At 41.3% G+C, this 17,138-nt stretch overlaps 1 protein-coding gene across 3 annotated transcripts in view; it reads left to right on the forward strand.

Annotated features, from left to right (window-relative positions):
* Positions 1-17,138, forward strand: part of AK5 (adenylate kinase 5) — a 240,236-nt gene that overhangs the window by 109,460 nt on the left and 113,638 nt on the right. For all 3 annotated transcript variants that reach the window (XM_045801984.2, XM_045801986.2, XM_045801985.2), the window contains exon 7: positions 15,062-15,152. In XM_045801984.2, the coding sequence (XP_045657940.1) occupies positions 15,062-15,152 (91 nt within the window). The remainder of the gene's footprint in view (positions 1-15,061; positions 15,153-17,138) is intronic.

The raw sequence follows: 17,138 nt of genomic DNA on the forward strand, positions 1-17,138 counted from the left end.
TGTCAGATAAAGAAGAGTATCTTTATTAGATCTGATGGTGCAGCCATAAAACCAGACAAGGACATTTATGGGTCTTGAATATTGGGGGCTCAGATGCCCACTCTCCTTTGACACTTTCCTTAATCCTCAATTTCACCCATGCTACATATTCTTCTTAATCCCCCTTCCCTCTCTGAAACCAACTAATTCTCCTTTCTCCTCTGATCTCCCACTGCACATTTCTGTATAGGTCTGTGACAGCCCTTACTCTCTATGAATGTTAGAGTTCAAGTGAATGCCCCCTCACTTGACTGTGAACTCTTTTAAGAGTCCTATTTACTGAGCACTGAACCTCCAATGCATGGCAGACAGTAGGTGCACGGTGTTTTTTTTTAATGAATGAATTAATAAAAGTTTCCACAAAATCAATAGCATCACTTTTTCACTTACCCTGAATGGAGAAGACATTCATAGGAGCTGAAAACAAAATTCTCCCTATTCTATTATAAGATAGAAGGAGCCAAACATCTTTGCATTCTATACCCACAGCAAACGTTAGGTACTCAATAAATATTTGTTGAGTAAATGAAAACCAACCACGAGAACTTTCCAATGAGCTTGCAAGGAGCCCTGTGGGATATGATAAATTTTCCAGCTGTCCTAGAAATTTACTTTGTCATTTGTAAAAGATGACTTACTGCTTTTGCTTTTGTGTAATCAAAGCTTCCTCATTCTATGAGCCTGGAGGTTGCATTTGAAATTGGTATTAATTTTGTTTTTCTTAGGCTCAGCTTTGTGTCCTGAGACTCCTAACAGATTCTCATTGGCTTTGGTCTCCATTGACATGTCCCATGTGTAGCAAGTGGAAAGTTGTCTATAAAATTTTGGAGGAGTCTCTTACCTTGCAAATGCTACACACCCTTTATACCTTACATAAGGTTACCAATCCCAGTCCTCTTTAGGAGGAAATTCACCATGTAGAAATAAAAATAAAAAGAGAAGCAGACTCAGCTTGAGACAGCATGGAGACCGATCAGCTTTTCAAATGTTGTACTTACTTTGTCTTTGAAGGAAGACAACCTTTGTAGAACAGAATCTCTCATTGCTGGTGTCTTTGGGAGGCTAAGGATTTCCTCTAGGGTCTCAAGCATGTTTGAAAATAAAAGGATAGAGGAATAATTAAACAAAAATAACTTCGAACAGACCAAAAGAAACACAAAAAAATAGTGATGGAGAAGGTAGAACTGGGATTGGATGAGATAGAGCCATATTCTACAGCTGTACCCCTGACTCACCCATCTTCGTCCCCCCTAGATTTGCATCAACTACTGTCTGAAGGATCTGTCAATGCCACACTTACTCAGCAGAATCAACCCAGCGCTATCCAGGAATCGAATTTGCTGAATGCACAGTTGGACGAGCGTTATGTGGCCAATAGAACTCTTTTTCTAGATGACCCACTTCAAAATTCAACAAATAAAATCTAGATATTGCTTATGGATGACACGTAATCTCTTTTTCTAAGATTGCTTCTAGTCAGAGGTTAATCATTTTAGCAGAGAAATAAGATTAGCTGTCCTTTTAGTTGAGTCAGCTAAATTTACATAAGGTCTTAGCATCAGAAGCCTTTATAGGGATGCTTTATCCATTGGCATATTAATTTCCCTCTTCTGTCCATGGACCTAAATATATATCCCATTATTACAAATCTGATTTCCATTCTCATAATTTTCTTTTTCTCTCTTGCTTCATTTATTTTTCCCCTAAAACTTGGAGCAAAACTGCTGAATTATCCAAAGGGCCCAATGGCTATCAAGTTGTTAAACGATCCTCCATTTGTTTCCACTCTTTAATTACTTTTTACTATCAAGACTGTCGCAGCCATCTTGCTAATAAGTTAATTATTCTGAAACAAAGACCAGTTTGGTTTTTTTGGAAACTTGGTACACACAATATTATCACAAAGTACTAGACTTGGGGTTAGTGAGTAAAGGAAAAAATGAGAATGGTTGCTTAAATGGCTCTGAATTTGGAAATGACCTTAAAGCTAAAAAGAGAGAGGAAAAAAGAAATGAGTGTGGGATAACTAAGAACATAGGGTTTGTTCTTCCCAGAGCCAAAATAGCTTAGTTCTTAAGAGCACAGGCATTGTAGGAAGATAGACCTGAAATCATACCTAAGCCCTGATCTTCACCAGTTGTATGACCTTAAGTAAGTACTTACCTTTGCCAGCCAACTCGTTCCTTGGGAGAGTATCCCTAAGGTTGTTCTGGGGGTTGATTGAGATGTTTGCAAAGTGCATTGCCTGTTGCGTAGCATAGAGCTAGTGCTCAATAAATGGTAAGTACTGTCATGGACATGAGCTCAGCTGTCACGTTCCTATGTAAGCTGTCACTTACTACAGGCGCGTGTCCAGGGATTTCTGGTAGAGGAAGCAGCTACCAGATCCAAAAGCCCCAAGTGGGCCTCCAAATAACTTCAGGAAACAAGAAGGTACATCACCCAATCCCTTCTCAGAAGGCACATCCCAAGATCTTAAGGCAGAAGTTACCCTCGTTTTCTTCAAAGAAATGATGCTTTTCAACCCTTTCCACTGCTGTTCCCTCTCCTTGGAATGCCCTTCCCTTACTTTCTTCATTTTGCCTAGTCTCACTTGTTCACAACTTGACTCCTGGATCTGGCTCCTCAACTCCCACACTGCCCACTTGCCCAGCTCCATTCCCCAGGACACCCCATGTGCACCCCCATCACAGCCCTTCCCACACGGAATTGTCATGATTTCCTTATCATATTCTCAACATAGACCTTGATCTCCACGAGGGCAGAGACTCTGCCATATTTGACTGAATTTAATTATTTCTCCAAAATCGCACTGACTTCATGTTCACGTCTCCAACAAGGGGAAACAATAACATGATTCTTCTAAGAGCTATTTTATGATCTGCAATGATTGTTGACTATTCCCATAAAATATGTTTCCGTAAATGTTAAGTGTTGTCCCAAAGAAATGTGTAAAGAGAAAGACAGCCTCTTAGTACTGGTAACATAGAACATGTGTATGAACTACAAAGGGATTTGATTTAAAATTTTAACTTCTTTCCTACTTGTAAGCGATGTGTTTCATTGCAATGTCCTGCACTCATATCAAAAGATGCATTTCTGTCTGCTTTTCACTGTCTAGGCTAACCTCTTCCATTCCACTTGGCCTCCTCCTGAGTCACCCACACAATTAGGAACTGATCACATTTGGCCATGGTAGTTAAAGTCAACACTGCTGGAGAGAAAATTTGAAAAAATAAAAGCATGAAGCCTCTCAACTAAGAAGAAAGGAAAGAAAGAAAAATAAGTAAATATAAGGAACCAGAATGAGTCTGATCTTCCCCAGGCCTGAATTAGCCCCTAGGCACACATCTGGAGCTCAGGCAGCACAGCGGTTTTTTCGGGCTCCCAGGGTACCACTTAGGGCTCGGCAGCAGGAGACACTTGAGCGCTGCAGAGAATGGAGCCTGTAATTAGAAAAGGTGCCAAGTGTCACATGAGGCTGAAATTTGACTTCTGAGACTCCTAACCAGCCTCTTTAGTTTGGAAGCTGTCTTGGCAGAAGTTTAAATCTCTATCCCACCACCTTGTAGCTTGATAAAACCTTAGCTTGCTGGAATGCTGGGAGGAGAGAGAAAGAAGAGCAAATAGGAAGGGGAAAGGATATTTTAATTCACTGAATTCTCTGGGTAATTCAGTTTGACACTATTTGCTATCTAGCTGCTGGGCTTGGAGCCTTCCAAGGTGCAGCAGAGAAAAACTAGCAGCTACACTATGAGTCTTGTCTACAATGAGTGTGTCTTGTCTATTTTCCATTGTATTCTTTTCATCTTTTTTTATCAAGTTTTTCTCAAGGTATTTTAGCCCTTACTGGCACCTTCGTAATTATAGAAAAGCTAACATGATTTATTCTTCCTTCCATGCATCTTCAGTGCCCAGCACATACCTGGCACGAAGTAGGTACTCGATAAATCTTAATTGAATTGGATTACATCATGTATGCAGGATAAGAGATTGGACAGGATCCATATCCATTCCAAGACATGTTCTAAAATTTTGCTTATTTGACAAAATCCATTCTATCAACCTATTTGCTGGGCTACAGATCTGTTTCTTAAGTTTTAAGGGAGAAACAACGTTTAGTAGCAGCATCTTAATAAAATATTAAATTCTTTTGGCATGTACTCAGTAGGGGTTTATTTCAGCTAATTCCATTCACTGTATATACCTTTTCTGTGCTTTCTGCAGCAAAGTCAATTGATTTAACACTTTTCCTGGCTTGAGCTATCATTGACTTATAACATTGTGTAAGTTTCAGGTGTATAATGTGGTAATTTGATACATGTATGTGTTGTGACATGCTTCCCACGATAAGGTTAGTTAACACATCCGTCACGTCACATAATTACAATGTGTGTATGTGTGTGTAGTGAGAATGTTTAAGATCTTCTCTCTTAGCAACTTTCATAAACAGTATTGTTAATTGTGGTCACCATGCTGAATATTAGATCCCCCGAATATATTCATCTACTAACTGGAAGTTTGTACCCTTTGACAGACATCTCCCCATTTCCCCTGCCCCTCAGCCCCTTGCAACCACTATTCTCCTCTGTGTTTCTATGAGTTTGGCTTTTATTTTTTAGATGCCGCATGCAGCGACCTAATTTTAGAAAAGTGTCCCATCATAGTGCCCACAGATCAATGAGCAGGATCTTGGCCATTTGTTACTCATTCATGATTTGGACATTGGTCAGTCTGCTCTGGGTCTATCTGAGCCTGCAAAATTTAATAACTAACTACCGCAGCCCCAAGCCCTTCAGCTCAAAAATTGTTCCAGACCCAGTTCCCACCACTGACTTGGATTCTTGATTCTTGGGCCTCCTCTCTCATTGGGAACCCCCTGCGTGACTGAAGGCCGGGCCTCTCCCCTCTTATCATGAGGGATATGGACTTGTCCACCGTCCCCTGATAAGACAGCCAGAGCAAGGAGCTTTAGGAAAGTCGTCTGGAAGGCTGCCTGTTGGTCAGAGGCAGAGCTGAAGCCCTGACTGGGCTGTGGGGAGGAGTGGTTGAGCCAGGCCAGGCCCTAGGTCCTGGTCGATGGAGCTCTGGAGCAGAAGCAGAGTAGCTTCTCCGACACACCAGACCAGACATGGACCCGTATCAGAAATCTGCTCTCCAGCCCCAAAGAAGCTCCTAGAAGGAGGGTAGGTTGCTGAGGGAAGACTAAGTTGGGATGAAAAGAGACACAGAATCCAAGCTAGGTGACTTAAGGCAGGGCTGTTTGCAGAAAGACATTTTAGCTGAGAAGGAACACAAGCAGGGGGAGTGGGAGAGGAAGAAGCAGGCTGCTTGTTAAAGCTGCTGTGGAGGACCCAGCTGGAGTCAACAGTAGACACAGAGGACTGTGGAGCAGTAGCCAGTTTCCCTGTGAAATTGGTAGCTTGAAGCTAAAGGCCCCCTAGGAGAGCTCTTTTAGGAGCTGGACAGTCATCTGCCTCATGCGGTCAACTTCGCCTGTCCGTGCTCCTTCCAATGCTCCTGGCCAGCCTGCAGAGAGGGAGGTCCTTCTGCCAACAGCTACAGCCATCTGGTAGGGTACACCCATCATTCAGACAAATAAAACCAGCAAGTATGGTCTAAAAATAGGGAATAGGATCAAGAATGTTTGAGTATTTTGTCTCTGGACCTAGCTTGGCTTGGCTTCTGCAGATTCTTAGAGGTCTGTCCTAAGAATCCTTCTAAAAGCCTTGATTTGTTCTGCAAGTGCCCAGCTAAGATTAAGTCGCCTGTGGAGTTGAGAGCTGATCCTCACAGCCTTGGTGGGTGGCAGGATTCGCAGTTTGATGTAGACAGATGTGGATTCAGATCCTGGCTCTACCACCTGTGTGGCCTTGGACAAGTTATCTAATCTCTCTGAGTTTTTGAATCTGGGAATAATGATACCCCTTTTAGGTAACTGAATAATGGACATTAAGGAGGGCACATGATGTAATGAGCACTGGATATTATATAAGACTGATGAATCACTGAATTCTACCTCTGAAACTAATAATACACTAGATGTTAATTAATTGAATTTAAATTAAAAATTATACCCCTTGGCGGCCTGGGTGGCTCAGTCGTTAAGCATCTGCCTTCAGCTCAGGGCATGATCCCAGGGTCCTGGGATCGAGCCCCGCATTGGGCTCCCTGCTCTGCTGGCAGCCTGCTTCTTCCTCTCCCACTCCCCCTGCTTGTGTTCCCTCTCTTGCTGGCTGTCTCTCTCTCTGTCAAATAAATAAATAAAATCTTAAAAAAAAATTATACCCCTTATATAATATTGATAATAATAATGATAAACACATATTTTAAAAATTCTAACAGTGAATGGCACATAGTAGGTGCTCAAAAAATAGTAACTATACCTGGTACTTTGTTGATTGGTTATTGAGTGCTGATGCATATTCTGAAAAATGATGTGTCAGCCAGCATAATGAGAGTAATCAAAATTCTTAGCCTCCTTTTCTAAGTCTCTATAGCAGGATACGTCAGTCATTATTACCTTAAGGTTTCAAGTTCAGGAAGAAACTTTTTCTTGAAACACTTCATATATATTGCAACAGTTTTCCCTGGAACCTCTGTATTGTGTAGCCTTACTCCCAGCAAAATTTTCCAGATGCTGTCTATGATCTGAATATCCAGTGAAATAAAGATTCTATACAAAAAGCTGAAAAGAATCTTTTACTCAGATATCCACAGCTTTCTACTGTTCTGTACTCATCACTTTGCATACCAATCATGCCTGTTTTTAGATCTATCTTCTCACGTTTCCCCCTTATTTCATTCTGTTAAGCAATGTGTTCTACACATCCCAGCTGAGCAGGGCCGTACCACAGGAATTCTGCTCATCAAAATGGGATGGATTCGGCTTTCTCAGACAGAATATTGTCTCTACCCATCCCCCCACCAAATCCATGGAGGTGCTTTTCTTTCAAATTTTGTAATTAATTATGAAGCTTTAGCAACACAATTCTGCAGACTAATATAAACTGTCATTACTCCGTCGCTGATAACTACAGATTTCACTCCAGTTACCAAGGGTCTTTAAATTATTACTATTTTAAGGCAATTTCCAATTTTTGTTGGAGAAAAACAAAGTCACTGTAAAGAGAATGCCAACCAATCAATCATGTAGAGAGAAGTCTCTAAACATATAAAAGAGAAAATTTGAAGGACCAGTTTTCTGCATGTTGGGGGATCTCCAGCAGCAAATGACAAAAGCCATTGGTGGAGAGCATGCTTAATTGAAATCCCTTGCGTGATACCAAGGAGGGGTAAATAATTCAGGAAGCCAGCTTAATGCTCCAAGAATGACATATATAAAACTGAGACAATATGAATAACAGAACCCATTTATTTCTTCCTCAAACTTAAGCAGAGAAAAAGTGGGAGATAGACCTACACTCAATGAAAGGTGCAATCTGGGAAGAGAAATTGAAATGGTGTTCTTCCTTCAAGTCCACTTAGAGACATTTTGTAAACCTAACATTCCTACCTAGCAGAGCAAGAAATGCAGAAAGCCCTGTCTCCATGGAGAAGATTTGGACTGCCGGTTGCAGGCTGAAAAGCAGAGCCCAAAGGAAACAAAACCAAAACCTCATGTCTGCCATTAAAAATGCACTTTCTCCTCACATGGCATTGCCTCCCCTCCCCCTACTACAATTTTCTTTCCTAACACAGGTATATTTTGTACGATTTTGAAAGCTGTTCCAACACTTGTTATTCAAATTACAACATGTGTTGTGAGTGAACTGGGCAATTTGATAAGCCTTTCATTTTGAAGCTACCAGTTGACCTCTCCAGGCCTCTGACATTAAATGACCTGAAACAGATTATGCAGACCATGTCCTCGATGAGCCCTTTCCCTCAGAACAAGAAAAGCGTTTTGTTAAGATTGCCAGACAGAGGGGCGCCTGGGTGGCTCAGTTGGTTAAGTGGCCACCTTCAGTTCAAGTCATGATCTCCGGGTCTTCGGATCAAGTTCTGTGATGGGGCTCCCTGTTGTTCACTGGGAAGCCTGCTTCCCCCTATCCCTCTGCCCCTCGCCCTGCTCATGCTCTCTCTCAAATAAATAAATAAATAAAATCTTAAAAAAAAAAAAAGAGTGCCAGAGAGATAACAGTCACCAAAAAGATAAAGTTGCCCATCTAATCACAGAATTTCGGAGCTGGGAGCAACCTCAGATAGCAGGATTCCGTCTGCCCCATGAAGCTTGCTTCTGACCTGTGAGCTGTAAATGAACTTTCATCCCTAGAGCTTCCATCACGCTCTGCCCATGGTACCCCTGCAGCATCACCCCTTCTGCTATGCATTGCATTTTGAAGTTAACAGCCCAGGTTCTTGCAGTTCAAAACCTTTCAAAAAAGAAAAAAGAAAAATAATCACTTCTTGAGTTTCAGAAACACGGTTTGGAAACCCAAAAGCTGAGCATGCCTTGGTGAAGCCCAGGTTTCTCAGCTCTGGCACGACTGACACGCAGACTGGGTAATTCTCTGTTGTGAGGAGCTGTCCTGGGCACTGTAGGAGATTTCGCAGCCTCCCTGGCCAGGAGTGTCTCCCCTGCCTGTTGTGACAACAAGAAATGTCTCCCAACGTTGCCTAATGTTGGGGTGGGGGAAGGAGAGGGAGAGAGAATTTATTCTGGTTGAGAACTATATATGGTTTATGCAAAAACAAATAAGTAAAATGTGATGATTTAAAAGTCAGTTCTCCGAGTTCTCAACATTTGCTACAACATGGACGGCACTGGAGGAGATAATGCTAAGTGAAATAAGTCAAGCAGAGAAAGACAACTATCATATGATTTCTCTCATCTATGGAACATAAGAACTAGGATGATCAGTAGGGGAAGAAAGGGATAAAGAAAGGGGGGGTAATCAGAAGGGGGAATGAAACATGAGAGACTATGGACTATGAGAAACAAACTGAGGACTTCAGAGGGGAGGGGGTGGGGGAATGGGATAGACCGGTGATGGGTAGTAAAGAGGGCACGTATTGCATGGTGCACTGGGTGTTATACAGAACTAATGAATCATTGAGCCTTACATTGGAAACCGGGGATGTACTGTATGGTGACTAACATAATATAATAAAAAATCATTTAAAAAAAAAAATAAAAGTCAGTTCTCCTCTTACCATACACACAACCTCTGCAACACTGAATGCTACCATTTTGCAAAACTCTTAGCCAGGTAAGCGGCCAAGTGTTGTGATAGTGACTAATCACAGTGCTCTCCAAGGTCTGCGTGCCACGTTATCTGCTGAGGGAGTGGAGAGACGAGTCCCGCGCTAGTCCTGGAGTTGTACAAGTGGGATGTTACAGAAAATAAAGCTGTCTGGGTTCACTGTTGTGATCCTGATGCAGAAGTAAACGGGGTTCAGCAGCATCTGTGTAATCCAGAGCTGAGCTGGGTATGTGGGTGTCGCCTTCCTTCCTCATGGTCCACGTTCATTATCCAAACGCTTAGCCGTTGGAATCTACCCAGCCTGTAGTAGTTACTCAGCAAATACTTGTTGAATGTTTCATGAATGGTGCAGTTGGCTTTTGGCTTGGACAATCAGGTACTTTAGTCTGTGCTAGAAATAAACATAGCTTTGTTCAAATCAGTCAGAGGATAGAATATCGCCTAGAACATCTCAAAGTCTCTTGTATTCCTTATTCCACAATCCCCAAGTTAAGAAAAAAAAAGTGTGTGTGTGATTGTGTGTCTGTGTGTATGTGTCTCCAAAGTACAGACGCAATCAAAGATCTGTAAGATATACTCCCTCAGACCTAGGTCGTTGCAGAGAGAGAGGATAAAAGAAGGACTGCAGTTTATGCCAGGCTCTGTGCTATGTGTTAAATATATACCATCTCCTTAGGCCTTGCAGCAGTCCTGTTGTGTAGGTGCTAAGAACAGGGGGATATAAGTTGCTCAAACCAGACAGCTGCTACAGGGGGAAGCAGAAATTCAAACCAAGCTCCAGTCGAGTTTCAAGCTGTCTGAGCCCAGTCTGAAGCCTCCCTGACTCACTTGTGTGCCAGGCTTTGGGTGCTTATTGAACGGAGAGCCTTGTCACCACTGCCCTGTATGTCCAACATTGCTGACAACCGAGCAGCCTCTTCAGCGTTAAAGGCTGGGCTTCATCATCCCCACCATGATGGAAATCTCTACAGAGACAGCACGCAGGCCCAACCAGACCAGCCCTACAGAGGCTCTGGCTCCTTTTAGCATTTCTAGATCCAGATGCTGTGCTGCTTCCTCTTGCAGGGGGTATGGCTTCTCAGTGGCTGCCCCAGGGGCTAGACAGCGCAATCAAGAATTAGAGGGTACTTAACTCCTCAGAGGTAAAAACTTGGACCAGTGAAAAACAGGAAACCAGGAGCACCTGTGTGGCTCAGTAGGTTAAGTATCTGCTGTCAGGTCAGGTCATGAGCCCAGAGTCCCACTCAGCAGGGATTCTGCTTCTCCCTCCACTCCTTCCTCTCCCTCTGCTCTCTGCCCCTCCCCCTCCTCCTCCATTTCCCCCTCCCCTCCCCACACCATGCTTGCATGCTCTCTCTCAAATGAAAGGAAGGAAGGAAGGAAGGAAGGAAGGAAGGAAGGAAGGAAGGAAGGAAGGAAAAAAGGAAAAGAAAGAAAAAGAAAGAAAAAGAAAGAAAGAAAGAAAAAAGAAAGAAAGAAAGAAAGAAAGAAAGAAAGAAAGAAAGAAAGAAAGGGAAAGAAAGAAAAGAAAGAAAGGGAGGGAAGGGAGGGAGGCAGGGAAGAAAGGAAGGGAGGGAGGGGAGGGAGGCAGGGAAGAAAGGAAGGGAGGGAGGGGAGGAAGAAAGAGGGAAAGGAAAGAAAGAAAAGAAAAAAAAAGAGAAAAAAAACTGAAAGGAACCAACATATAAATACCTCTCCTGTTCCCCCTTCTGTCAGATTCTTCTGAGATGCAGAGGGTCCATTTAGCCTTTCTAGAGACCAATCTGCCAGCTCCGTTTTCTTGTGAAGCTGTGGCCTTTCCAGGAATGTACTACCTTACATTTGTTTTCCCTTTTTCTTTGCCTTTTCTTTTTTCCTTACACTTACTGCCCTGGGATTGCACACACACCCACCCTCCAGTAAAATGTTAACCCCAAACTAAAACATAAATTTAAGCTCTTTTATTTATAAAATGACAATGCTGCCACCCATATCTCAAAAGTCCAAGAAAAAAGAAAATCAAAATCCCTCCTTAGTATGTTGCTTCTTCCTGATGATAGCTAATAAATATTTTGAAAGAAAAAACCAGCCATAGTATGCATGGATATAAGGAACAGTGCATCAAGATGGCACTAAATGTGCCTTCATGGTCTCCTTGTATCTGCCCTTGTATCAACTACCAGCTGCTTTTCTTATCTTGCTTTTAGATAAAAAGGGCTGTGTTAACACTCATTTGAGCAGAAGGGCTATATTTGTCTTACTGTGACGGTATCTGTAGGATGGAAAGTGTCAGTCATCCTGAATTCAAGTCCTAGCTCTGCTTACTAGCTGTTTGACTTGAGAAAGTCATAATATCTCTAAGTAGATATTTCCTCACCTGTAAAATAGAAAACTATCTGCCTCACCTTTCCCATGGGCTGTTGTGACATGGTAAAAGCACTTTGAAACACCATTCAGATGTGCTTTAACTATAAGAGGAGGTAAGGAAGTAACTTTCTAATTTAGGCTTCCAAAATTTCCCTCACTAAGAATGATGAAACGCTTCAGTAGGAGAATATAAAGGAGTAATCACTTAAATCCTCTTAAATGTCTTCAAGATAATAATTAAGATTAAAAGCTAAAGAATTGAGACTTCTGACCAAGATGGAATAATAGAGACTGGATTTTCCCTCCCACGTAAAACAAACAGACAAAAGAAAAAGAAAAAAATATTTTAAAAAACAATTTTCAAGATACTTTACATCAAGCAATGAGGTGATTCCTAGAGAGAAAGGAAACAAAAGCAGTAAGCAGGGAGAGGGAGAAGTAGGCTCCCCGTTGAGCAGGGAGCCTGACGCGGGGCTCTATCCCAGGACCCTGGGATCATGACCTGAACCAAAGGCAGATACTTAACTGACTGAACCACCCAGGCACCCCAATACCACATCTTCTTTATCCATTCATTTGTCAGTGGACATTTGGGTTTTGTCAGTGGACATCTGGATTCTTTCCATAATTTAGCTACTGTTGATAAGGCTACTATAAACATTGGAGTGCATGTACCCCTTCAAATCAGTATTTTTGTATCCTTCCAGTGAATACCTAGTAGTGCAATTCCTGGATCATAGGGTAATTCTATTTTTAACTTTTTGAGGAACCTCCATACTGTTCTCCAGAGTGGCTGTACCAGTGCACATTCCCATCAACAGTGTAAGAAGGTTTCTCTTTCTCCACATCCTGGCCAATACCTGTTGTTCCTATGTTGTCAATTTTAGCCATTCTGACTGGTGTGAGGTAATATCTCATCGTAGTTTTGATTTCTATTTCCCTGATGATGAGTGATGGTGAGCATCTTTTAGTTAGCCAAGTGGATGGCTTTGGATAGTTTTTGGGAAAATGTCTATTCATGTCTTCTGCCCACTTCTTAATTGGATTATTTGTTTTTTGAGTGTTGAGTTTGATAAGTTCTTTATATATTTTAGATACTAATCCTTTATCATACATGTCATTTGCAAATATCATCTCCCATTCTGTAGGTTGCCTTTTAGTTTTGTTGATTGCTTCCCTTGCTGTGCAGAAGCTTTTTATTTTGATGAAGTCCCAATAGTTTATTTTTGCTTTTGTTTTCCTTGCCTCGAGAGACATATCTAGTAAGAAGTTGCTGCAGTTGATGTCAAAGAGGTTACAGCCTGTGTTGCCCTCTAGGATTTTGATGGTTTCCTGACTCACATTTAGGTCTTTCATCCATTTTGAATTTATTTTTGTATATGGTATAAGACAGTGGTCCAGTTTCATTCTTCTGTGTGTCTCTGTCCAGTTTTCCCAACACCATTTGTTGAAGAGGCTGTCTTTGTTCCATTAGATATTCTTTCTTACTTTGTTGAAGATTAATTGCCCATATAGTTGTTTTCATTTCTGGGTTTCTTATTCTGTTCCATTGACCTAGGTGTCTGTTTTTGTGCCAGTACCATACTGTCTTGATCACTACAGCTTTGTAATATAACTTGAAGTTCAGAACTGTGATGCCTCCAGCTTTGCTTTGCTTTTTCAAGATTGCTTTGGCTATTCAGGGTCTTTCACAGTTTGATACAAAGTTTAGGCTTGCTCTAGCTGTGAAAAATGCTGATATTTTGATAGGGATTACACTAAATGTGTAGATTGCTTTGGGTAATATAGACATTTTAACAATATTTTCTCTTCTGATCCATGAGAATGGAATGTTTTTCCATTTCTTTGTGTCATCTTTAATTTCTTTCATCAGTGTTTTAGAGTTGTCAGAGTACAGGTCTTTTACTTCTTTGGTTAGGTTTATTCTTAGGTATCTTATGGCTTTTGATGCAATTATAAATGAGATCGATTTATTGATTTCTCTTTCTGCTGCTTCATTATTGGTGTATAGACATGCAACAGATTTCTGTGCGTTGATTTGTATTCTGCGACTTTAGTGAAATTGTGTATCAGTTCTAGCAATTTTTTGGTCAGCTCAACGAGTCTTAAAATCAACATCTGAAAGGATCAAGTTGTTTCCAAGTAACTAAACTGCATTCCAGAACAAAGCTCAAGAATATTTATAGGAATACAAAAATAACTAACACCCAACACAGTCAAAATGACGATGCTTGGCATCCAATAAAAACTACCAAACATGCAAAGAAACACCAGATGTTAGAATTAGCAAAGGACATTAAATGTTATAATTGTATTTCAGATATTCAAAGGCTTAAATAGAGACATAAATTTTTTTAAAGACTCAAATCAAACATCTAGAGATGAAAACTATAATGTCTGAGCTGAAAGATACCCAGGATGAGATTAACAGTGTAGCCGTACAGCAGAATACTACTCAGCAATGAAAAGGGATGAATGATGGATAAAACATTGATGAATCTCAGAATAACTGGGCTGAGTGAAAGAGTCCAGACAAAAAAGATTGCATGCTGTATAAATCCTTTTATATGAAATTCTAGAGGATGCAAAATAATCTAGAGTTAGAGAAGTGTAGGTCAATGATTAATTACCAGGTAAGGGAGCAGGTGGAAGGACTTCATTCCCAAGGGGCACAAAGACACTTTTGAGGGTGATAGTTATGTTCACTATTTTGATTTTTATGATGGTTTCACAGCTATGCAGACATGGATGTCAAAACTTAATAATTCGTACACTTTAAATATATACAGTTTATTATATGTTGATTATAATTCAGCAAAGCTTTAGTTTTTAAAAACTAAAGAGATGAGCATGTATTTTTTAAAAAACACTGCACAACTTGGGACATAGAGGACTTATAAATATAACCACATTTTTAATATTTAAATTTTTCTAAATTTTAAAGAATGGTGAAATGTTTAAGTCTATAATTTTTATTACATCTTAGTCTGTAGTGTCTACAGACTCCATCTATTGTATAGTATCTATAGTATCTAGTATAGTAACTAAAATTCGGTTTGGGGCTCTTTCTTTTTTCAACATTGGGGGGTACGTTGGAAACCCCCCCCATTGTTCAGAACTACGTATTTTCATGGTTCTTTTTAATTAAAAACAAAAACCCTAAGAGCCAGAAGGCACGAGGTAAATTTTAATACATTTTTCCAGAGCGTACTTTACAAATTAAGAAAATTCTACACATTTTTCTTAACCATAAGTGAGTGACTGTACACTTACTCCCCAATATCCTTCTCTGTTTGATATGTGGTCTAGGCTGAAAAACTCTAGGGGTCTGTTTAAGACTCAAGGGGCTTTAATTCCTGTTGACCTGCTGTGTTAGAAATACAGTTGTGTGATGCATGCTCATTGTATTTGGGAATGAACTAATCTATGTCTTCTCTTGTTCCCAACTTGTCTGTCCTGATTGCGCCCAGTTTGATGCTGACCGAGACGAGGATGAGGTGTTCTATGACATCAGCGTGGCAGTTGACAGCAAGTTATTTCCAAACAAAGAAGCTGCAGCAGGTAAGTCACTGTGTCCTTTGGGCCACAGTCCGGCCTGACCACTGCCAAGTGTCTGGAGCGTCGTAGTAATATTGGAGCACAACAATCTGCTGTAAGGTTTTAAGGATGACACTGTCCTCAGAGCCTTATACTTCCTGATTTAAAAATGAAGGTACAAAACAAAATAGAAAAGAAGGACTCTCCATCTGGCCCTTATAGGTAATGCTTTTCCTGCAGTCATTGCACATGTAAATTAGCAGGCAGTCCCAACGTAACATAGGACCTATGTGACTATAATTGAAAAATATATAGATACAGTTCCCCTAGGACTCCTTAACTCATACTTGCCTCTGCCGCACCTCCTTGGGAAAAGCCTCCCCTCTGTCAGATGGCTACTCCCATCCCAACCCACAGCTCCCGTTTTGGCTCTGAGCCTTCTCTTCCTAAGCACTCACACCCCAGAAGTTTGACATTGTGATAGTGCGGGGCTATCACATTCCCCTCTGCAGGCAGTACTCACAGTTCTGCCCTTGGCCCTTTTCTCACTCTCTTTGGCTCTGACTCTGGTCAACTCATTGTCCCTCGTAGTCTCAACAATCAGTTCCATGTGGATGACTCTCAAATCTTTGTCCCAGTCCTGACATTTCTTCTCAATAATGGCCTCAGTGGGTAAAGACCAAAAAAGCTCTGAGCTGTAAAGAAAAAGGCTATGCACTTAAAATGTTTAACCATATTTGATTTGAAGCACCCGAAGAGTAGTTTCAAAGAAAGGCAAGGACGTAGTCTTTCTGGGCAGCCCCGCAGAGCACAGATAACAATGTAAACGCACCTGCCTGGTTTTTCAGTGATAGTTACAATAAGATAGCCTACTGCAGGGAAAGGTGGAATAGTGAGAAGCATGTAAGATCATGTAAACCAGAGCGTTGCTGCTCTGGAAAATGCTATGACCCCCATGCCTTGTAAGTCAATCTTTTATTTAGAACATTTACTTAGACCTCTAACAACAAACATCTAATGGCTAGGTATCCTCAGTTTGCTAAGACGGTGGAGTGGAGGAGCTGATTTAAGCTGACCCTTGGGTTTTCTTTATTTTTTCAAATTTTAATTACTGTATAGTTAACATACAGTGTGATATTATTATCAGGTGTGCAGTGGAGGGATTCAACAATTCTGTACAGGACTCAGTGCTCATCATGATAAGTGGACTCTTAATCCCCTTCCCCTCTTTCACCCATCCCCCACCCGCCTCCCCACTGGTAACCATCAATTTGTTCTCTATGGTTGAGTCTACTTCTTGGTTTGTCTCTCTTTCTTTCCTTTGTTCATTGGTTTTGTTTCTTAAATTCCACATGTGAGTGAAATCGTATGGTATTTGTCTTTCTCTAACTGACTTATTTCACTTAGCATCATACCCTCTAGGTCCATCCATGTTGTTGCAAATGGCAAGATGTCATTCTTTTTTATGGCTGAATAATACTACAATGTACATATATACCACATCTTCTTTATCCATTCATCTGTCGATGGACATCTGGGCTGCTTCCGTAATTTGGCTCTTGTACATAATGCTGCAGTAAACATAGGGGTGCATATATCTTTTCAAATTAGTGGTTTTGTATTCTTTGGGTAAATACCCACTAGTGGAATTACTGGACGATATGGTAGTTCTCTTTTTAGTTTTTTGAGGACCCTCCATGCTGTTTTCCACGGTGGCTGCACCAGTTTGCATTCCCACTGACAATGTGAGGGTTCCTTTTTCTCCACGTCCTCTAAGCTGCCTTCTTTAGAACAGTCGACACTACACTTTGTGGCTCTCTAGTGGCGTTTCTCCAAGGTGGCCTCATCCCACAGTGACGTGGCTGCACTGGCTTCTGTGCGCGTCTGTAAACCGCCCGAGGGCAGGGGCTGCGTCCTCAGAGTACAGAGACCCTGCCCCATAGCAGAGGTTTCTGGGGACCTCATCTTTCCTCTCTGTACCTCCAAACTTCTGAACAGAGGAGTCTGCTC

Source organism: Ursus americanus, chromosome 12 (genome assembly GCF_024610735.1).
Source record: "Ursus americanus isolate L20-20 chromosome 12, mUrsAme1.1.p, whole genome shotgun sequence".
Taxonomy (NCBI): domain Eukaryota; kingdom Metazoa; phylum Chordata; class Mammalia; order Carnivora; family Ursidae; genus Ursus; species Ursus americanus.